At 39.3% G+C, this 24,693-nt stretch overlaps 1 protein-coding gene across 3 annotated transcripts in view; it reads left to right on the top strand.

Moving 5' to 3' along the window:
- The window catches only part of dlg2 (discs, large homolog 2 (Drosophila)), an 841,994-nt gene that overhangs the window by 64,422 nt on the left and 752,879 nt on the right, over positions 1-24,693 (top strand). For 2 of the 3 annotated variants that reach the window (XM_063053945.1, XM_063053946.1), the window contains exon 4: positions 14,124-14,263. In XM_063053945.1, the coding sequence (XP_062910015.1) occupies positions 14,124-14,263 (140 nt within the window). Of the gene's footprint in view, positions 1-2,400; positions 2,476-14,123; positions 14,264-24,693 lie in introns of those variants that run through there. The other variant, XM_063053947.1, reaches the window with a different exon arrangement.

Below are 24,693 nucleotides of genomic sequence, written 5' to 3' on the forward strand. Positions count from 1 at the left end.
GTTTAAGCTGCACATCTCCCTGCACCTGGTCTATATCCCTCTATTCCCTGACTGTTCACATGTATGTCCAAATACCTCTTAGATGTTGTTAGCATTTCTGATTCCACTACTTTACTTGGCAGTGTGTTCCAGACACCCTCCATTCTCTGTGTGTAAAACAAAAACAGGCTTCATAAATCTCCTTTAATCTTTCCTCTCACTATAAAGTTATGCCCTGTAGTATTTGATATTTCTACTCTGGGAGGAAAACAACTACTTATTTACCTTATCTATGACTTTTGTAGCTAGTATACTACTAATCATGTTACCCCTCAGCCCTGGAGACTCTAGTTTGTCCACTCTTTCCTCAGAATTAATACTTTCTAATGCAGATAATATCCTGATGGACCTATTCTGCACCCACTCTAAAACCACTAATTTCTTCCTTTGATGTTCTGACTAGAACTGCACACAGTGCTCCATATGTGAAATAACCGATGTTTAACGAAATAAGCCGTACATGACTTCCCAATTTTATTCTCAACGCTCCCACTGATGAAGGTGAGTATGTCATATACCAGCCAACCTTCTTGCCTTGCCAATTTCAGAGACTTGCTCCTCAACATCCCTTTGTGCATCAATACTTTCTGCCACTTACTAATTCTTTGCTCTTACATTTGACCTCCCAAATTACAATACCTCACACTTTTCTGGATTAAGCTCCATCTGCCATTTTTCTGCTCATATTTCCAAATGGCCTGTGTTCTGCCGTATCCTTTGACAACATTCCTCACTACACATAAGTCTGCCAATTTTCAAATTATCTGCGAATTTACTAATCGGTCCCATACTTTAATGCATGGGGACAATGGTGATTTAAAAAGTTACTGTTGAAGAGACAGTTCTGAAATACATTAAAACTCTTTTGGAAATTCCTGAAGTGGTTAATTTCTGCAACACACACCAAGTGCTGGAGGAACTCAGCAAGTCATGTTGCATGTATGGAGAATTATAAACCGTTAATGTTTTGGACTCAGACCCTTCATCAGGATGTCAACCCCTCCTTGGAGGCCTGAGGGTCAAATTAGTAGTCCGGAATCTCCATTTCTTTAAATCTCTTCAAATCCACTGGGGTATGCAATGTCTGCATGTCTGCACCCAAATGGGTCAGAAAGTGAGTCTGCTGGAGGCTGAAGAATACGGACTGTCTTGGGGTTAGAGGACTGTGTATGGGTGTGAGTGTGAGGAAGAAATGGGGCTAATTTGGCTGTTGTTTTGTTGCTTGTTGTGTTCTGTTTTTTTGTATTGTGTTGTTCTTCTGAGCATTGTGGGCACGTTATGTTGATGCCAGAATGAGTGGTGAAACCTGTGGGCTGCCCACAGCAAGCCCTTGGATATACTGGTTGTCAACGCAAATGACACATTTCACTATATGTTTCTGTATACACATGATAAATGATCTTGAAACTTGATATGCTGCCTAACCTACTGATTTCCTCCAGCAACATTGCGGGGGGGGGGGGGGTTTGTTTAAGATTTCCAGCACTGCAGAATCTCTTGTGTTGATTTCTGTGCTCCATTCCGCTCCCCAAGCCCTTGTTTTCCTTTTGCTCACCAGATTCCTTAGCGTGCTGGATTAACATGTTGTGGAATGCTTTTAGGATCAAATTCTTAAAGACGAGAAAGCTGCTGGACTGCAAAAGAGGAGAACTTGAAGTGTAAAGGATGTGCTCAAGTCACTGAAAGAGGCTGGACACTTGGAAGCTATCAGTTGCAACCCTAGTTTTTTTTAAATTCTTTTTTTTATTGCAATAATCCAGATTAGTTGATTAGATCAGGCTGGCAGAATCATTTCAGTAGAATAAATTCTTGTGATCTCTTCATTGTTATTGGTAGTGCCATAGGTATCACAGGTCTAGCACTTACGAGAAATTACTTGGATTTTCTTATGTTTTACAACTATAAACTTTTTGATTCTTTTGGATGGGAATGAAATTCAATTTACACCTTCTCCAGCATCAATTTTAAACTTTGTCATGATAATGTTGTCATCTCACCACCAGCTATTTTGTTGCTTCTGTAATTTAAATGAATTTGATTCAGAATTACTTATTCATGTTAATTTGAATTTTATACTGTTTATACAACTTCAAATGATATTTATGTTTCAATTTCTTGTGTATTGATGTCAATTATGGTGCACACTTCTACACCAAAACAACTTAGATGAAAATTTGCAAGATGTTTAGAATGTTTGTTCTCTGCCAGACCACAGAAATTTTCTTCTCAAATATAGCCATGGGTATCCGTTAGCAGAATTAGAAAGCAGCTGTTCGTGGGAGTGTTTTAGCTCAAGACACCATGTGATTGGAGCTTTCAGAAATATTCTTCATACATTCAGTGTGTCACAGATAGGAACAATTGTAACCTGTATGATTTTCTTAATGATTTTCTGTACCCAAGGTTCTATGGAGACAAAGGAAGTTTTGGTTCACTGTAAGTTGTTTATTTTTTTTTATTTTCAGGCCATACTTCAAGTGTATATTTTTATTGTTGAATTTAAGATTTCAGAAGGAAGTATGTGATTTACTAGCACTGAACAGTATTTGTATTCTCTGACATTTATGTATTGATATCACATCAGATTAAAGTTTTCACCCCCAAGTGTACCTTTTATTTATAGTAACTGCATAACAATTAGCACTCTTTCCTGGTAATATAGCAGTAGATGTTCAGAACGACTGAATTGCTGTTACTATTATCAGACTAAATCAAAACCACTGGAATCATCGAGATCAGAGTAGAATAAGTGCATTGGGTGTGGAGCTGAGGAGAAAATCCGTTAGGATGATTTGATTCAAAGCACAAGTGCCTGGAGTTTGAGATTCCACTGTGATTTTGCACTGTTAAAATCTAATTGTTCTTAGAGTGATCAGCGGTGGTTGCTCCTTGGACAACGCGGTCTTATTTTTCAGCATCTTTTCAAGAGGATCATTATAGGTAGAATGACTTTCACTATGTGAGTCTAATACAATTTAAACTGGTTAGTCCTTGATGAAAATTCTGAAATAAACGTCATGACCTGAAAATAGTTACCACTGCATTTAGAACTCAGAGAAACAAATTTTCTGTTATGTAGTACAGCAGTATTCAATCAAATCATCAGGACAGCAACTGCTTAAAACTAAGGACGTGTCAAGACAAAATTAGCTGACAAAGCATGAACAGATCAAAAGTATATCAATTCAATTTTAATTGGCAGTGAAGAACAAGTAACAAAAAAGCAAGCTAATCTTTTTCCTCCAGTTACCAAACTCGAACTGGCAAATAGCAGGAAGCAAGTTAAATCAAAACATTAATCAAAGAAGAGCAGACATCTACAGATGATAGTAATCTGAAATAAAAAAGCAAAAATGGTGAAAAAACTCAGTCAGAGAGCACCTACAGAAAATGAAAGTTAATTTTAAGGCTAATAATTTTGCCTCTAAACTGTGAGAAAATATTGAACAGCACAAAAGAAAGTGGTGGAGTGAGGAATGAGAAAGAATGAAATAAAAGGTCTGTGTAGGAGAATAAAATTGATTCATTTTAGTGGTTGGAACAAGGAAACAGGTGAAGGATATGTGGTATCTCTCAATACAATTTAATTAATTGAGCCACCACTCAGTGAGGCTTTTGTGATCTGTGACCTAGTTCTAAATCCAATGTGCTGAACTCCTCAATGCCTCTGCCAGTCTCAGATTTAAAATTAGCAGCTAACTCCAATCGATAACGATTTTCGGAACGGAGCTATAGATATTTAGGTCTTTTGTATGAAGAAGCATTTCTTAATTCATGAAAAACCAGGCTTTATCATTAGGGTTATTTTCTCTAGTTGTTATCTCCTTAACTAGCAATAATATCTCTCTTTATCCTGTCAGTTTCCTGCAATATTTTGAAAAATAACACAAGATGACATAATACTCAGTATTTTAATTAAGCACCTTATATCTCTACAAATTAAGTCAATTTACTTCAGTTCATAATGAGTGCTAAGAATTTAATTTTTTTTCAGTTTGAGCAGAATCTTGGGCTTTATTTATACATTGATTGATGTTGTTAAGCTGCAATAAAACTGAAGTGATATTTTAGTTTCAGGACTCTTAGTCAGTGAAGCCAACAGGAACTGAAGTGATATTTTAGTTTCAGGACTCTTAGTCAGTGAAGCCAACAGGAAGGTAAAAGGTGATGAAAGTTATTTATGCTTTTTCTTGAGAGTCTATAGCATAGCAGATAATCATTTAGGATGCAAGCGTATGTGGGAATTTATATTGCAAAGAATCACTGATCTTTCTAGGCATTGCACAGTTAACAGATTACTAATTTGCTAATTTTGTTCATGATGTATGAACAGTTATCCCTACAATTTGACCCCTGTTATTTCCATTTAAGAAGTGCACCTTTGAATCAAATGCACTAGTGACCTTATTATCTCCTGATGAACCTGAAGGATTAAGTGAACTTAACTTTCAGGAATGCAGGTACAGCACCTGGGAGTGATGGGATGGCAGCCATCACTGCAGAAAGTGAGGTTGCTGGTGGGAGAGACACTTTAGGCCAGACTGAAGTGAGGGAGAACATGACCACTGCCTCTTTGGCATCCTTGTGGCCAATGTCAATCACTGGAGAGCAAGTAGTACTGCTCATTTGTGACGGATTGGCAATACAATCTCCTCCACACTCACTATCAGCATGGATACACCACAAGGCTATGTGGTTAGCCTCTTGCTCTACTTGCTTACACTTATAATTGTGATTGTGTGGCTAAGTACAGCTCCAATGTTGTATTGCTGGTGACACCGGTGTTGGCCGAATCAAAGGTGTGACAAATTGGCATATAGGAGGGAAATTGAAAAACTGGTTAAATGGTGCCAAGACACCAACCTCTAATTCAATGTCAGCAAAATGGATCTCAAGAGAGTGAGTTTGTTAAATGCCTAAGAGATAGCTTTTTAGAGCAGTTTGTCATTGAGCCTGCTATGGGATCAAATATAGTGGATTGTATGTTATGAAATGAACCGGAGGTGATTAGAGAGTTTAAGGTAAAAGAACCTGTAGGAACCAGTGATCACAATATGATTGTGTTTAACTTGAAATTTGAGAGGGAGAAAGTAAAGTCTGATGTAACAGTATTTCAGTGGAGTAAGGGAAATTACAGTGGTATGAGAGGGGAGTTGGTCAAAGTAAATTGGAAGGAGATGCTGGCAGGGATGTCAGCAGAGCAGCAATGGCATGCGTTTCTAGGAAAAATGAGGAAGGTACAGGATGGATGTATATTCCAAAAATGAAGAAATACTCAAGTGGTAAAATAGTACAACCGTGGCTGACAAGGGAAGTCAAAGCTATTGTAAAAGCAAAAGAAAGGGCATACAACAAGGCAAAAACAAGGCAAGGGAAGAAAGAGGATTGGGAAGTTTTAAAAAACCTACAGAGAACAATTTAAAAAATCATTAGAAGAAAAAGATGAAATATGAAAGCAAGCTAGCAAATAATATCAAACTGGATAGTAAAACTTTTTACAAGTATATTAAAAATAAAAGAGAAATGAGAGTGGATATAGAACCACTAGAAAATGAAGCAAGAGAAATAATAACGGGGGACAAGGAGAAGGCTGATGAACTAAGTGAGTATTTTGCGTCAGTCTTCACTGTGGAAGACACTAGCAGCATGCCAGATATTGTAGTGTGTGAAGGAAGAGAAGTGAGAACAGTTACTATTACAAGAGAGAAGGTGCTCAGAAAGCTGAAAGGCCTAAAGGTACATAAATCACTCAGACCAGAAGAATTGCACCCTAGGGTTCTGAAAGTGGTAGTGTTAGAGGTTGTGGTAGCATTAGAAATGATCTTTCAAATATCATTGGACTCTGGTATGGTGCCAGAGGACCGGAAAATTGTAAATGTTACTCCACTCTTTAAGAAAGGAGGAAGGCAGCAGAAAAGAAATTATAGACTGGTTAGCCTGACCTCAGTGGTTGAGAAGATGTTAGAGTCAATTGTTAAGGATGAGGTGATGGAGTACTTGGTGACACAGGACAAGATAGTACAAAGTCAGCATGGTTTCCTTCAGGGAAAATCCTGCCTGACGAACCTGTTGGAATCCTTTGAGGAGATTACCAGTAGGATAGATAAAGGGATGCAGTGGATGTTGTATATTTGGGCTTTCAGAAGGCCTTTGGCAAGGTGCCACACATGAGGCTGCTTATCAAGTTAAGAGCCCATGGTATTACAGGAAAGTTACCAACATGGTTAGATCATTGGCTGATTGGTAGGAGGCAGTGAGTGGGAATAAAAGGATCCTTTTCTGGTTGTCTGCCAGTGACTAGTGGTGTTCCGCAGGTTCAGTGTTGGGACCACTTCTTTTTACACTGTATATAAATGATTTAGATGATGGAATAGATGGCTTTGTTGCCAAGTTTGCAGATGATACGAAGATTGGTGGAGGGGCAGGTAGTGTTGAGGAAACAGGTAGGATGCAGAAGGACTTAGACAGATTAGGAGAATGGACAAGAAAGTGGCAAATGAAATACAATGTTGGAAAATAGATGGTCATGCACTTTGGTAGTGGAAATAAATGTGCGGACTATTTTCTAAACGGGTAGAAAATCCAGGAATCTGCGATGCAGAGGGACTTGGGAGTCCTTGTGCAAAGTACCCTGAAGGTTAACTTGCCCGTTCACTTGGTGGTGAGGAAGGCTCATGCCATGTTAGCATTCATTTCAAGAGGTCCAGAATACAATAGCAAGGATGTGATGCTGAGGCTTTATAAGGCACTGGTGAGGCCTCATCTTGAGTATTGTGAGCAGTTTTGGGTCCAAAATCTTAAAAAAGATGTGCTTGCATTGGAGAGGGTCTAGAGGAGGTTCACAAGGATAATTTCAGGAATGAAAGGGTTATCATACGAGGAATGTTTGATGGCTCTGAGTCTGTACTTGCTGGAATTGAGAAGGATGAGGGGGATCTCATTGAAACCTTTCGAATGTTGAAAGGCCTTCACAGAGTAGATGTAGAAGGGATGTTTCCCATGGTGGGAGAGTCTAGACAAGAGGGCACAGCCTCAGAATTGAGGGGCACCCTTTCAAAACAGAAATGCGGAGAAATTTCTTTAGCCAAAGAATCGTGAATTTCAGCTATGAAGGCTGGGTCGTTGGGTATATTTAAAGCAGAGGTTGATAGGTTCTTGATTGGACATGGTATCAAAGGTTATGGGGAGAAGGCCGGGAACTGGGGTTGCGGAGGAGATTAAAAAAAAGGATCAGCCATGATTGAATGGCGGAGCAGACTCAAAGGGCCAGATGGCCTAATTCTGCTCCTGTGTCTTATGGTCTAAAAGCAAAAGTCTGATTATTGACTACAGGAGGAAGAAGTAGAGGCCTTAAGGGCATTTGAGGTGGAGAGAGTCAGTAGCTTTAAATTCATTTGTGTTAACATATCAGAAGTTCTGTCTTGGGACCAGCACACAAGTGTCATCATGGAGAAGGCACCACAGCATCTCTACTTTTTCAGAAGTTTGTGTAGCTGTTACATAAAAACTTTGAGAAACTTCTATAGATGTACAGTGGAGAGTATCCTAATTGGTTGTATGGCTGCCTAGTATGGAAACCCCACTGCTCAGGAATGGAAAAAGATACAGAAGGTGGTGGATGCAGCCCAGTCCATCACAGGGAAAGACCTCCCCACCACTAGGTTTAGGAACAGTTATTACCCTACAACCATCAGGCTTCTGAGTCGGTGTGCATAACTTAAATCAACAGTAACCAGAACTGATTCTACAATGTGCAGACTCACTTTCAAGGACACTTTACAACTTGCGCTCTCAACGTTATTATTTTATTTGCACTGTTCGCCTTCTTTTGCACATGGTTGTTTGTTGGGTCTTTGTTTATGTATAGTTTTTTTTCAAAATTTTATTGTATTTCTTTTTTTCCCTGTAAGTGCCTGCAAGTAAATGAATCCCAGTGTAGTATAAGGTAACATATGCATACAGTACTTTGATGATAAAGTTACTTTGAACCGAACCACATTAGTTAAAGGCATTATAAATGGCTATCACTCCTTACCCATAAAATGTGTGTTTTACTTGACCATTACTGTATATACTTAAGAGTAAATCAGATTTGTGTATCAACAGTTGCATTTCTATCTGATTAAGTAATGATGTTGTGGAGGTTCTGCCACCCTCCAATAGCAGGAAGAACAATGTAGTGCTGTTGTTCAAGGGTGGCTTAAAAGAGAATAGCCCTCCCCTTAAAAATTAGTGTGGTCATCTGTGTGTGGAACCAAAGAAAACAAATGAGATTTTTTTTAATAAATGTATCTCTTTGATTTTTGCAGTGGAAGCAATTTGGAAGTTAAGAATATGGGGGCAATGAGTGACATTGTCTTGGACCACATATCAATTAGCAGGGAGGAGGAATTGGGGACCTTAAAGTGCATTAAAGTTGTCAAGGTCTGTTGCATTCCTCGACTTTGCAGGAAGCTAGAGAAGAAATTGTGGAGACTATTGCAGAGATATTTGCTTCATCTCTTACCACAGATGAGGTTCTGGAGGACTGGAGAGTGGGTAAAGTGGTACCATTGTCTTAAAAGAGTGATGGAAACATTCCAGGAAACCACGGGTAGTGAGTCTGACATCAGTGGTGAGTAAGTTGCTGGTGGGATTCTGAGGGACAGGATCTACCAATATTTAGTGAGGCAAGGTCTGATTTGGTACAGTGAGCACAGCGTTGTGAATGGGAAGTTGAGTCAATCAAATTCTTGGAGTTTTTCAAGGAGGTAATCTGTTCTGGGACCCCTACTCTTTGTGATTTTTATAAATGACCTGGATGAGGAAGTGGAGGGATGGCTTAGTAAATTTGCTGATGACACAAAGGTTGGGGGTTCTATGGATAGTGTGGAGGGCTGTCAGAGGTTACAGTGGGACATTGATAGGATGCAAAACTGGGCTGAGAAGTGGCAGATGGAGTTCAACCCGGATAAGTGTGAGGTGGTTCATTTTGGTAGGTCAAATATGATGGCAGAATATAGCATTAATGGTAAGACTCTTGGCAGTGTGGAGGATCAGAGGGAGCTTGGGGTCCAAATCCATAGGACACTCAAAGCTGCTACGCAGGTTGACTCTGTGGTTAAGAAGGCATACGGTGCATTGGTCTTCATCAGTCGTGGGATTGAGTTTAAGAGCTGAGAGGTAGTGTTGCAGCTATGTAGGACGCTGGTCAGATCCACTTGGAGTACTGTGCTCAATTCTGGTCACCTCACTACAGGAAGGACGTGGAAACCATAGAAAGGGTGCAGAGGAGATTTACAAGGATGTTGCCTGGATTGGGGAGCATGCTTTATGAGAATAGATTGAGTGAACTCGGCCTTTTCTCCTTGGAGCGACGGAGGATGAGAGGTGACTTGATAGAGGTGTACAAGATAATGAGAGGCGTTGATCGTGTTGATAGTCAGAGGCTTTTCCCCAGGGCTAAAATGGCTAGCACGAGAGGGCATAGTTTTAAGGTGCTTGGAAGTAGGTACAGAGGAGATGTCAGGGGTAAGTTTTTTACACAGAGAGTGGTGAGTGCGTGGAATGGGCTGTCGGTGGCAGTGGTGGAGGTGGAAACGATAGGGTCTTTTAAAAGACTCCTGGATGGCTACATGGAGCTTAGAAAAATAGAGGGCTATGGGTAAAGCCTAGGTAGTTCTAAGTTAGGGACATGTTCGGCACAGCTTTGTGGGCCAAAGGGCCTGTATTGTGCTGTAGGTTTTCTATGTTTCTATGTAATCAAAAGGACAGATGAGGGTAGGGAAATGGATGTTGTCCATATGGACTTTAGCAAGGCCTTTGACAAGGTCCCTCATGGCAGGCTAGTCTGGAAGGTTAGATCACAAAGCATCGGGGGGAGATAGTGGATAAGATTCGTAATTGGTTCAGTGGTAGGAAGCTGAGGTTAATAGTTGGGTTGTTCCGTTGTTCCTCAGACTGGAGGCCTATGCCACAAAGTTTACTGTTGAGATCTTTGTTGCTTGTAGAAACACATGTAAAATGCTGGAGGAACTCAGGTTTGGATATAAATGTATAAGGTAGTGTTGAAAATTATGAAAAATTACAGGGCCATCTTACTTAGCTGATTATGTGGGCTAAGTATTGGCCAATGGTTTTGAATCTAGTTAAGTGTAAGGTATTGCATTTTAGGAGATCAATCCAGGGTAGGACTTGTACAGTGAATGGTAGTGCCCTGGGTAATGCTGAGGGACAAAGGGACCTAAGAGTGTGAGTGGATAATTTGCTGAAAACAGCGTCAAATGTAGATAGTGTGGTGAGGAAGGTGTTTAGCATGTTGACCTTCATCATTTAGAGCATTGAGTATAGGAGTTGGGAAGTTAGAAGAATGAGGAATTATTGAATGTTCTGAGCGAACATGACAGGGTAGATGTTCGAAGTAAATTTAGATGTTTTCACCAGTAGAATCATGAATAAAAGACAAAAAATAAGTCATTTATTTGAAGTTGAAGGAAATAGAAATTTCTTCTTGCAGAGATTAATGATTCTCTGAAATGTTCTGCCCAGAGATTTGTGTAAGTCAGCGCATTAGAAGTATTTAAAGTGGAGGTAGATAAGGTTTACAAATCTGGAGGACTTGGTATGGGGAGTTGAGCTCTGTGACATATCAGCCATGATCAGATTGAATGGCCTGGGTAGGCTTGAGGACCCACTTGACTACTCCTGTTCCAATTTTCTTGTATGTTCTCTGCACCTGTAACAGTTAGTTGAAACTTGAGTTCTTTTACTCTCTGATTTATTCAACTACATACAAGAATGTGATCCCCTGGTTGCCAACACTTCTGTCCCTCCTTGCAACCTGCAATGCAGAGTTATGGGATGACTTAAAAACTCATATAGTACACTCTAAACAGAAGTGCATGGGATCTGCATGTTTCAATTCTAAGATTATGTACATCAAGATGAGCATGTAATTAACCAATAGGCAAACTTCTTAACTAATCCTAGATGGTACCCAATCTTAATAAAACATCCCTTTGTTGCTATTAATCAATATCATAATCCTCCAAAGTTCACTTCTGCTCATTAGTCTGTTATATCAGTAGCCATGTTTTCTCTAGAGACCTCTACTTTCCACAAACCTATTATTCCTCCCTCTATTCTTAGACATGTTCGTTGCATTCCGAACAAGCCTGCAGCTTCCTTTATGTCTAGCATCTTGTAGTTGTCCGTAGTCTACCCATTTGGAGCCAAGGCAACCAAGTCTGTCCTATATTTCTCCATCTACATTGTCTTGCATGATATGTTCGTAGACTGACCTACAGCAGCGATCCCCAACCATCGAGCCGCAAAGCATGTGCTACCGGGCTGCGAGGAAACGATATGAGTCAGCTGTACCTTTCCTCATTCTCTGTCACGCGCTGTTGAACTTGAACATAGGGTTGCCAACTGTCCTGTATTTGCCGGGACATCCCGTATATTGGGCTAAATTGGTTTGTCCCATACAGGACCGCCCTTGTCCTGTACTTCCCCCACTAAGATAGAACATTCCTATGAAACCTTTTGTGCTGAAATGGTGTAAAGCGAAGAAGCAATTACCGTTAATTTATATGGGAAAAATTTTTGAGTGTTCCCAGACCCAAAAAATAACCTACCAAATAACACATAAAACTGAAAATAACACTAACATATAGTAAAAGCAGAAATGATTTGATAAATACACAGCCTATATAAAGAAGAAATAATGTATGTACAGTATAGTCGGAAAGATTAAGCCAAAACCGATTTGTGGGAAAAAAAAATAGGCATGTACGTGCATGGGCACATCACATATGCGCACACAGGTGCCTGCGCAACGCTTCATGGTCATAGTAGTCTACCCTGGGGTAAACACAAGGGTCCCGGGATTTGACTGCTACTTTTGTCCCTTATTTGGGAATGAGAAAGTTGGCAACCCTAACTGTAAAAGACTTGTTGAGGTGAGTTTAACCCTACTTGAACAGCCCGCACCCCCCCCCCCCCCCGGTCGGCCGGTCCACAAGAATATTGTCAATATTAAACCGGTCCGTGGTGCAAAAAAGGTTGGGGACCCCTGACCTACAGCATCGATATGGCATGGATGCTTCTGCAGTCTGTCCTCAGATCATAAATGTCTGACTTACAAATACCCCTGCATACAAATGGCTCCAATAATAATTTAAAATTTAAAAATATGAAGTAAATGTATAGGTTAATTGCTATGAAAAGCAAAACTCTCTCCACGTCTAGTAATGGCTATTTCTTATCAGACTTACGTAATACTAGACAATAGGGTGACCTGTTGGGACACCCTCTGAGAGAAGGGTAGTGCAGTCTGATGTGACCAGAATGAACATTAAATTTTCCTGAATGCTTTTGGTATTGCTTTGCTTTGGAAACTGAAGTAGAAAACCTCAGTTTATTAAAGAACGACACGTAAGAAAGCAAATATAGCTGCTCCTCATTTAATGAAGTACACTTTTGATGGCACCATTTCTGACTTATCTGCCATCCTTGTGCCTCTTGTTGTCATTCTGGAGATGTGCAGCCCTTTCATCCCCCGTCTCTTCTGCTCTTCTGCTGTTTGTTGTTTGTCTTTGATACTGGAGACGTGCATGCCTCTCCTCCTCTGTCTCTTCTTCTCTCATCTTTTTTTGTCCTGACTCTTTGATCCTGGAGTCGTGCGGCCCTTGCATCATCCGATTCTTGTTCTCTCCCTCTCCTTGCCACTTCCTGCCGACGTTTGAAGTTGTCTCTTGACCATAATGTCCCCATTCCCTTTCTACGCGGCATAATTAGGCTGACCATTTTTTTTACCCTAATGCTGGATAGAAGTCATGAAGCACTAACACCAAAGGATGCTGATTGTTCTTGATGATGTGGTTAGCGCTCTCCTAAATGGATGTGATATAGTCACCGCTGTCCTTTGACTGCAGCAAAGGGTTTTATGGGTGTCTTGAAGTACGTCATTACAATAAGATTTAATTATCTCTTATTGATGGGTGGCAGTTAGATCTGTCCCAATCCTGCACATGCTGTTGGTGATTAGCAGAATGTGACTCCTTAAAATAGAGCTGCCCTGCCCTTTTGCTCCGGTAGATGTCGCTGCTGAGGCTGGCCATGCGCGTGTGTTGGGCTGTCGCGTCCCAATTTCCATGATGACCGATCAGGTCTTGGGTGAAAGCCAGTCTGTTGATTTTTGGTGAATGAGCAATTTTATACGAATATATAACCCTGAACTTTGCCTGCATTCTGTAAGTTAGCGCATTTTAATTCAATTTTGCCAAAAAAGTGCCGCTGTAATGCACCGTTTATGCTAATTGGAGGTCAAAAACAGACAAACAGAGAGACAGAGCATGGGAGTTTTAGTAGTATATAGATTTGAAATCATTCATCACAATACTGTGGAGGTATAGTTACCATATGGAGTGTTTTTTGTTTTGGTATTCTCTGACCTGTGGACAAAGTTGACTTAGGGTGTTTATAAAGACTAACAAACTTTATACAAATATTCCTAAAAATCCTGTGACCTTGTTATCTTCAAGAGAACATTCCAGTGGTCTGTTAGTTAGTTAGTTGTATTGCCAAATCTAATAGCCTAATTACACAAACCAAGTCAAAATTGCTTAATAGAAAAGGAATTTTATTACAACATGCTCTATACCAGTTGTAATAATGTTCTAAATGTCATATTCTGTATCTCTAAGATTTTCTCCTTTGGCATTAATGTGTCAGATTTATTTTATGGGCAGCCCTGCTGTTTCATAATTGTCTGTACTGGTTCCAATTTTATTTTTGGATAGATTTAATTTATTGGATTCCATGGTAGGATTCAAGATCATGTCTGGATTATTAGTCCCTGTATGTCAGCCTGTTTGCACAGATCCCTGACGGCTGATATAATCTGATATAATGTGGAATTGATAAAATGTAAGCAATTCGGGAAAATAATTATTTTTCTAGAATTTGTCAAATTTATATATTTTTTGGATCTTTAGCTTCTGAAGCAATTAATAACCAGAATGTTTTTGAATTGTAAGACAATAGAGAAAAATCTGTTTTTCTCCATGTGGTTCAATAAAGAGTGCTTTATTTCTTGCTTTTAGATATCCAAGAGTTCTATGAGGTAACATTACTCAATGCCCACACCAGTTTTGAACAGAAGACTGCTGAAGTTAATCAAGTAGTAGAACAATGGAAAGAAACAAATTCACCTTTGGCAAATACCCAAAAGAAAACTTCAGAGGTAAGGCAATCTAACAAGCTTATTGAACTTTTCAATAGCAAAATGTGCTCAAAATGTCCTTCAGATCATTATATGAAACTCTGTATCCTTTGACTGAAATGTGGATTATTGCATGTGTGAGTTGTGTTTTCTGGAGAAATTATTATCTGTGCTGTTGTTAGCTGCATCATTATTAATATAAATGTCTTGACATACTTTCCTTTATAAAACAAATAACCTCTCAGTTATATAAATACATTTTTAAAGTTTAATTTGACTGTTGGAAGAAATAGTTTAATTGTATTATCAACAAATGAGAAAATCTGCAGATGCTTGAAATACAAAGCAGCGCATTCAAAATGCTGGAAGAACTCAGCAGGCCAGGCAACATCTATGGAAAAAAGTACAGTCGACTTTTCGGGATGAAAACCTTTGGCAGGAAGGACGGGAGAAAAAAAGTTGAGGAGTAGATTTAAATAGTGGGGGGAGGGAGAGAGAAAAACATGTGATGGGTGAAACCTAAATGGGGAAGGATGAAGTAAAGAGCTGGGAGTTGATTGGTGAAAAAGATACAGGGCTGGAGAAGGGGGAGTTTGATAGAAGAGGACAGAGGCCATGGAAGAAAGAAAAGTGGGAAGGAGCACCAGAGGGAGGCAATGGGCAGGCAAAGAGATAAGATGAGAGAGGGAAAGGGGATGGGGAATGGTGAAGAGGGGGGCATTACTGGAAGTTCGAAATCGATGTCCCTGCCATCAGGTTGGAAGCTGCCCAGGTGGAATATAAGGTGTTGTTCCTCCAACCTAAGTGTGGCCTCATCATGACAGTGGAGGAGCCCATGGATAGACATATTGGAATTGTATCATCACTTGGCTATTTTGGCTAAATTCTGCTTCTTGGCCTATTTGCAAAATAGTCCATGCCTTGTGCATGTGAAATATATTTTTAAATCCCTGTTTACTTTGTTTCTCCAGTGTCTAATCATATTTATTCTTCTAACAGTTTTAATGCCTGTCATTCACTGCACACTCAAGGCATACTTCGTTTCAATAAATGGGATATTGCGACTATGTTTCTTATCTTTGGGAGGTGTGTTGCTTGCTGCATTGAATTAGTGTAATCTTCCTGATGGAGATGCTCTTTCAGGCTGGAAATGGCTAGATCTAGTGACTGAGAAGGATCAGTACACTCTGTGACATGGAGAGAAACTTGCAACTGTTGGTTTTTCCATTTCTCTGTTGCCTTGGTATCTCTATTTCAGAAAATTCTATCTTTAAAAACTATGACCTATTTGCAATCTTTGGCTTACTCTCTAAATCTCTCATTTTAAGATACAAATTAAAACCTATGTCTTTCGATATCCTGCCCCCAAATTTCCTAATCTGTCAAATTTAGTTTGGTAATTCTCCCATGAAATACCTGTTGGATACTGATGTTTTTGATCTAATTTTCTGGGATGCTTGCCACTACATACCTTGCATGGAAGGTGCTTCCTGCAGTCCTTAGAAAGGCAATCTTCTCATTGTGAGCCTTTTTCTCCAGCTGAAGGCACATATCTAATGTATGTTCACCCTTGCAAAACAACACACCCTTTTGGCTAATGAGATCATTTCACTTCCATTAGTTCCAGGTTCAGTTTTAGCTTTATTTCTCACAGTGGTTACAGTAAAGGCAAAGCTGCTTCCTTTGGCCTTTGAGAAAAATAATGTCTTAGTTTTATTTACACCTTTGCTTATTGCCAGTAATGGAGTGCCCTGTATATTCCCAAACACCAGATGTGAACAATCTTTACTTGCCTTTCAATAAAATCAAGAATGTTAATTAAAGTAATTTTACAGTTGTTCCTTTCTTGCAGTTCACAGACCACCGTTCTCCAGTTATCCCTAAGCATATAGGGCAATTTCTTTACAGCAATCGACGTATCAGCAGGCATGTCCGACTCAACCATGTGCTGCAGTTTTTCTATGGCATTGCGACAATCTCTAAGAAAAAGACTGTAGTCTTAAAGAGCTTTCATGTCTTCAGGTTTGATAGGTACCCAACAAAGAGCCTTTTGCATGTAGGCGGGTGCAATTTTCTGTTCAAAACTGGAATGTTCGTGTAGTAAAGCCTTTGCCTTTAGATATCCTTTTTTAGGGTCAACATGCTGGCAACTTCTGACAAGTTCTTTAGGGCAACCTCTGGTGAACTGTTTGAGGAAATAGAGGCAGTCACTTTAGCTGCCAGTCTTGCCTTCAACACTGTTTTCGAAAGCCCTCATGAATGCATGATATTGCAATAGATCTCCATCGAAGATTTAAATCTCTTTTAGGCAAAGATGAAATGCATTGCTGTTGTACCAATAGCAATTGCAAGTTGCACAACTAGAGAAAGTAACATGCGTATATTGAAGCATGGAATTGACGCCAATGATCCTGCAGTTGCGGCTTGCAAAAGAGAAATTAAAGCTAAAGCTGAGGCTAATTTAATCGAAAGTTTTCAAAAGGAATATGAAACAAATAAGAACAAAATTAAAGGTTTAATATCATCAGTTAATGATCTTATGAAAATTAAAGAAAATGCCTTTAAGTGCAATCTTGTCTTGAGGATTTGACTAATCTCTGAAGCTGTTGCCGAACAACATTATATGCTAATCTCATACTTCCCAAGCTTGAGCAAGGAAGATAAAATGGATGTTTTTTCCAATCATTGACAGCTATAGTGTATTCATAGGGAATGTGAAACAATGGTTGAACCAAACATGTTACATTGAAGCATATGTTGCTGCAACAAGTGAAAATATCTTACACTCCATCAGTCAATGTTTCTCAATTTCCAAGGTGAACAATCTTGTAGTGATTAAAAATACTAACATAACTAAGTTAGCTATATCGTGATCTTAGCATTCAAATCAACATAACTAAGTGTTCCAATTAGCAATATAACTTAGCGATACAAAACGTAATTAGAGGTCAAACTAAATTAGCATTCCATTTAGCGAGGTTAGCGTAGTTAAGCGGTCAACAAAAGAAAATCATTCCCCGTAGCGCACTTCCTGTGGCTAACAACTAAATAACAAAGTGTGAATACATAACTATACTCATTTGTTTCTACCATGTCCCAACTTATTTGACAGATTACTAAAATAAATGCACCACAAAATACAATACAGTCAGAAAATAGATACATAGTACCCACAGACCAAAAAATAGATACATGGCTCCTATAGTAGCCAAGGTTTGGATGCCATCATATGCGTACAGTTTATGTATGTTCTTAATATGTTGAAGTTCAGCCAGATCTTTAAACTTCCTTTATTTAGGATGTGGAATTTCTTTAGACCATTCATCAGTCTTTTCCAGTTTAGGTGGTTGATGGAAAACCATCGGTCTCTTTTCATGGGTCCATTTTCAGTCCTGCATGTCTTCAATTCCTTGGTCTTATTGGAGCAAACTGTGATATTCCTCCCAATCCTATTCTTTCATCATCTTCACTTGAGTCATTAGAGCTTGCTGTAGAGTTCATGTCATGTCCATGCAGTAATTCCTTGGAGTCCAGATGGCGGCGCTGTCTCAGAGGACTGTCCAATTTACAGAATGTTTCCCAAGAAGGAGCATCACTGGCAGGATTGCTCAGTTGAGGTCCCTGCTGGGCTTCCTGATGCTTCTTCAGTTTACTTCAAAGAGCTGTATGATGCACTCCGTACTTTTGACTTGTGTAGTTTATGCAAAAATTTGCTCTTAACCATATTGTTTTTGTAGATTATCATGTTTCCTTTTTTTCCCAATTGCTCGGTTCACTTCTTCACTTGGTCAGTTAACACACACATTTGATTCTCAAGCTGACCATCTTTAACTCACACATTCCAGATTTTTCTTTTCCTTCAGGCGTTCTCTGGATCTTATCATGTGCCTTCTTATAGACTCAACATTTATGGTATATTTCATCTTGATTTTTTTATTAATCTGATCAAATTGAAATGTTTTATTTTTTCAGGTAAGAACTCAAACCTTCAGTCAGCTGTTCACACGTAACTGGAGATTCAGCTCCCCCTTTTTCTTTAGTAGGTTTCACAACTTTGGCCATTGTCCTAATTCAGTCATGTGCAATACTTAATCCTTTATCCTTTGGACTGTGATTGAAATACCATTGGATAATGTCAAAATATTATTGGATTGCAATAGAAATATCGTAGGATTGCAACGGGAATTACCTTTTTAGGATTATAATTCAATTATTAATTTAGGATTGCAATTGAGATAACGTGGGATGGCAATTGAAATTTGGTAGGATTGCTGTCGGAGTTTGGCAGGATTGCAATTGCTTTTTTTTGGGTTTGCAAATGACATTTTTTTTCCTCATTGGATTGCAATCTAAATGTTTTTTTAAAGCTCTAGTTTACAATCGTAATATTTCTCAGGTACTGTGTAGTGCATTGGGTATGATGTTAATTTCAGTGCTGAACTGACTTTTCCAACATAATAACGTATAATAGTTATCCTTCACTCTTAAACTTCCACTAGATGGTGTATTGAAGCAAGAAGTAATAATCATTCAGGTGGTTAGAAAATTAAGGAGGGACTTTTACCTCCTTTTTAAATATGTGCACCAAAAGTTCCCACTTCTGGGATTCTCACGAGTCCTTAAATCTTGGCAGTGATCTGCTGACTACACCAAAATTGTTGAATACTGATGTTTTTGATCTGAGGTTCTTCAGAAGTCCAGAATGAGGCATAAAACTTGTTGCTTCTGTTCGTTTATTAAGCTTTGCAAGAACAAAGAAGACAAAGACCTGTTGGTGTGGTCTTGGATTGATTGTATTTTGGTTATTGGATTTATTGAGTATGCCCACAAGAAAATGAATCTTGTAAATGGTGGTGTGTGTGTATATATATATATGTACTTCAATAATAAATTTACTTTGAACTTTGAAAAGCAAAAAAAGTGAGAGAAAATGTATTAATATATTATCATGAATAGAAATGATTGTATATTACATTTTTGTTATGGTTGCTTTTAACAGCAATTAATGGCACAAGATTTAGAATAGTTTCTGATTCAGATGAAAAAATCCAGTAATTATCTTTATATTTACCTTTAAAAACTATTTTGTGCAGGATTTGCAAGGGCAACCTTACTGAAATAATGATGAAAGGAACAGTTGAAGCAATAACGCAGCAGTTAGTGTAACGGTGTTACAGTGCCATCAACCAAGGTTCAATTCTGTAAGGAGTTTGTACATTCTCCTTGTGACCGTTTGAGTGTCTTCCAGGTGATCCCGTTTTCTTCCACATTCCATAAGTGTACTGATTGGTAGGTTAATTGGCCACATGGGTGTAAATAGGGTGGCATCAGCTCGTTGGGTTAGAAAGACTTATTAACATGTTCTATCTCCAAATAAAAAAATAAGTGTAGGTTTCTAGTATCAAGGTGGAAATAACAGCTCCACCTTGCTGGTGATTAACACTGTGACACCTCAAGGATATGTGCTTAGCCTATTGCTCTACCCTTTATACCCATGACTGTGTGGCTAGGTACAGCTCAAATGTGATCTATAAATTTGCTATGACGCAACTGTTCTTGGCAGAATTTCAGATGGTGACAAGAAAGTGTACAAAAGCGAGATAGATCAGCTGGGTGAGTGATGTCACAGCAATAACCTTGCACTCAACGTCAGTAAGACTCAAAAAATTAATTGTGGACTTCAGAAATGGTAAGATGAGGGTACACACACCAGTCCTTATCAAAGGCCCAGTAGTGGAAAGGGTGAGCAGTTTTAAGTTCCTAGGTGTCAACATCTCTGAGGATCTATTCTGGGCCCAGCTTATCGATGTAGTTACAAAGAAGGCATGACAGCAGCTATATTTCATGAGGAGTTTGAGGACATTTGGTATGTCACCAGAGACGGTCACAAATTTCTTCAGATGTACCGTGGAGAACACTTTAACTGGTTGCATCACAGTCCGGTATGGGGAAGTGGCTACTGCACAGGATTTAAATAAGCTGCAGAAAGTTGTGAACTCAGTTCCATCTTGGGCACGTTAGAGGTTTGATGCCTCAAAAAGGCGGCATCCATCTTAAGAACCCCCATCACCCAGGATGTGTAGTTTCTTTGTTGCTACCATCAGGGAGGTGGGACAGGAGCCGGAAGACACACACCCAATGATTCATGAATAACTTCTTCCCCTCTGCCATCAGATTTCTGAATAGCCATTGAACCCATGAACACTACCTCACTACTTTTTTTCTCTTTTTGCACTATTTATTTAATTTACCTTTTTAAAAATATATACTTACTGTAATTTACAGTTTTTATTATGTATTGCAATGTACTGCTGCCGCATAACAACAGATTTTATGACGTATGTCAGTGATATTAAACCTGATTTCTGAGTCTGATATCTTTGCCGTGTTTGTGGCATTGTGTATCTTTTCAATGCAGCCACCAGATGGAGCTATAAGCAGTAGCAATATATGCTGATCAGGAATTGTTAAACTTTTAAATCCATTTATTTACAGAAACAGACCTTTTGGTCCACTTGACCCTACTGATCATCAACCACTCATTTACACTAATCTCAGTTTAGTCTTCCCATATTCCCTTTAACTGCCCCTTTCAGCTACATGATAGTCAAGCAACCTGCATACCTTTGAGGTGTGTGTGTGTGTGTGTGTGTGTGTGTGTGTGTGTGTGTGTGTGTGTGGGGGGGGGGGATGGGGGCCAGAGAATACGGACTAAATCCATGCTTTTCTCAGGGAGAATGTGCAAACTCCACACGCAAAGGATCAGCAATTGAATCCAGACTGACAGAGTTGTGAGATATCAGTTTTGCTTACTGTGTCACTCCAAATTCTTCCATTGTAACAATCTACTCTTGTTTATAATTACAGCATAACCCAATATTTTCATCCGTAGTCAATCTAAAGTCAACCTGAGACAAAGAACTTCACGATGTTGGCCTTTATTACATGAGGATTTGAGTATTAGAGAGATCATGATCCAATTTTATGTAGCCTTATTGAGACCACATATGGAAGATTTGATATGATCTCCCCTTCTAAGGAAGAAAATATCTGGGATTGAGAGGATGCAGCAAAGATTGTTATTCTTCAGATTAATTATTTGTTTTTTTCTATGAGTTTAAGCAGATTGCATTTAGAAAAGTGAGGGTTTTATCATTGAAATAAATACAATTATTCTTATGCAGCATGTCAGAGTAAGTGCAGCGATGATATTTCTCTAGGCTGGGGATCTGGAATCAAAAATGACACTCTCAAAATAATCAGGAAATAATTCAAAACAAAGGGAAGAAGAACTTTAACAACAGGAATTCTGCAGATGCTGGAAATTCAAGCAACACACATCAAAGTTGTTGGTGAACGCAGCAGGCCAAGCAGCATCTATAGGAAGAGGCGCAGTCGACGTTTCAGGCCGAGACCCTTCGTCAGGACTAACTGAAGGAAGAGTGAGTAAGGGATTTGAAAGCTGGAGGGGGAGGGGGAGATGCAAAATGATAGGAGAAGACAGGAGGGGGAGGGATAGAGCCGAGAGCTGGACAGGTGATAGGCAAAAGGGGATACGAGAGGATCATGGGACAGGAGGTCCGGGAAGAAAGACGGGGGGTGGGGGGGTGACCCAGAGGATGGGCAAGAGGCATATTCAGAGGGACAGAGGGAGAAAAAGGAGAACGAGAGAAAGAATGCGTGCATAAAAATGAGTAACAGATGGGGTACGAGGGGGAGGTGGGGCCTAGCGGAAGCCAGAGAAGTCAATGTTTACGAGGGGGAGGTGGGGCCTAGCGGAAGCCAGAGAAGTCAATGTTAACTTTGTTAACATTGTTAACTATGTTAACAATGTTAACATTGACTTCTCTGGCTTCCGCTAGGCCCCACCTCCCCCTCGTACCCCATCTGTTACTCATTTTTATGCATGCATTCTTTCTCTCGCTCTCCTTTTTCTCCCTCTGTCCCTCTGAATATGCCTCTTGCCCATCCTCTGGGTCACCCCCCCACCCCCCGTCTTTCTTCCCGGACCTCCTGTCCCATGATCCTCTCGTATCCCCTTTTGCCTATCACCTGTCCAGCTCTCGGCTCTATCCCTCCCCCTCCTGTCTTCTCCTATCATTTTGCATCTCCCCCTCCCCCTCCAGCTTTCAAATCCCTTACTCACTCTTCCTTCAGTTAGTCCTGACGAAGGGTCTCGGCCTGAAACGTCGACTGTGCCTCTTCCTATAGATGCTGCTTGGCCTGCTGCGTTCACCAGCAACTTTGATGTGTGTTGGAAGAAGAACTTTCTTTATCCAACTGATAGTGAACCTTTGGAATTCTCGACCCAAATGGGTTGTAGAAAATCAGTTTCTTAGTTTATTCAACACTGAAGTGAATAGACTTTTAGATATAGCACAGCAGAGCAATATGGATGGGGTTCAGTGCAGGAAAGTGGAACTGAAATTCAGTTTCCGTGGTGTACATCAAGTACAGTCCAGGTGGATGGCAGAGCACATGACGGAAATTGAATGCCCTACTCTTTTTTTTTGTAATTTTAGGTTATCTGTGAGAAAGATTTGGAGGCTTGTCATTGGCTATCAATTTTCAATTGGTAGGAAAACAAATGGGTCATTAATTTAATGCTTATTGTACATACAATAGAGCTTTCTGAATAATTCAAGATTGCTTAAAACTCATTGACTATTAGTATTCTTTTCCAAAAATGTTAAATTAAGTAACCAAATTAAATGACTTGATTGGGTGGATGAAATATTCTTATATGAGGCATGTAAACAAAAGGGGGAGACAGTACAGAGACAGGGCCTTTAGCCCACTGAGTCTGTGCTGATTATCAGACATACATTTATGCTAATTCTCTGAATCATCTTCCTGCATTCCATCAACTTTCCCTGGATTCTACCATTTACTTACACCCAAGGGGCAATTTACAGAACTGGAGCACCCTGGGGAAGCCCACATAATTGCAGGGGAAGTGTGCAAGCCCCACATAGGCAGGATTGATCCCAGGTTTCTGGATCTGTGTGACAGTCCTTTTAAGAAACTCTATTTTGAACATCCTGAATGAGCTGCCCCTCAGTCATCATGCTCAAGAAAAATCCAAAAACTTATCACTTTGTTAAGTTGTAATTTAGATCTCTATCCCTTTGACAGATGTAACTTTCCAAGGTTGTTTTTGTGTGCAACTGATGAAATCTGATGAAGACAATCCTTTCTTGCTTTCTTCATCTAACTATTGCAGAATGACATGATTTTTTTTTTGTGTGAGTTTTGTGTGTTGTTTGAGTTCTAAACATCACAGACAGCAAACCCACTACCATCACAGGCATATATAGATGATATCTTGGCATTATCTCAAAATCAGATAAACAATGAGGATTCAGATAAACAGAAGAATATAGGCTGGTGAAATGAGCAGACAAAAATGTGATGAATTCAAATGGGACATGACATGCATAAAATGAATAAAGAGACTCAGTATAAATTAAATGGTACAGTTTTAAAGAATGCAAATGTACACAGTTTTTAAAAATTGTGCATTTAAAAATTGTAATGCAAAAGCAAGGAAGGTACATTGATCTTCATCTAAAATACTGGCCAGGCTTCAGCTGGGTATATTGTATTCAGTTTGGCCACCACTTTAACATTGTTCCTGAGGAAGTTGGAGAAGAGATGCATATGAATGATACTAAGGACTACTGGTCTTTCATTATCTGGAAAAGCTGGTCTTGTTTTCTAGAGCATGGAAAATTAAAGGGGGATATGGCAAATATTCAATATCATGCAGCATTTGAAAAAGAGAAATAGAAATCAGAAGTAATGGAACTTTGGAAATGATGAACAAAAAAACCAGGTAGCACTGTTTGGATTGCTTTTCTTAAAAATATATATAATAGCCTGAATGGTACATTGATACCTTCTGCTTATATGACTTTATATGTGCAAGTTCGAGACAACATGCAAAATAAAGTCACAAAAAGCCAAGGTGGCTGACTGGCCTCGTACAGTGTGAATAAGGCAAAACAAAAAGATGTATATAAATTAACATATTGCAATACATTACAATGCTAGGTCAGGCACTGGAAAAGGGAAACTTGAAAATCACCAATAAATTAGTTATTTGAATGCTGTTTGATCTGTTTTTAGATTAGCTGCAACAGTAGAAGAAAATTTAAAAAATGAAATTGCACAACTGGATGAGGACTTTTAAAAGTGTATACAGGGACACTGTTCATGTCAAAGTGAGGTCATAAACTGGGAGATTAAAAAGTAGAATAGCATTTGAGGACTTTTAGAGCAAATGGTTTGATGCAGAATGGTATATCCCCACAAGGTGGAAAGCAAGGTCACCCAAAACTGAAAGTTCCTTGGATGACTAAAGATAAAGAAAATATAACAGGAAAAGGAAGCTTATAATTAAAGTCAATCTAATGATACATTAGAGAACCAAGCTGAATAAAGGAAGTGTA

The sequence above is a fragment of the Mobula hypostoma genome, chromosome 7 (genome assembly GCF_963921235.1).
Source record: "Mobula hypostoma chromosome 7, sMobHyp1.1, whole genome shotgun sequence".
Classification (NCBI taxonomy): Eukaryota; Metazoa; Chordata; class Chondrichthyes; order Myliobatiformes; family Myliobatidae; genus Mobula; species Mobula hypostoma.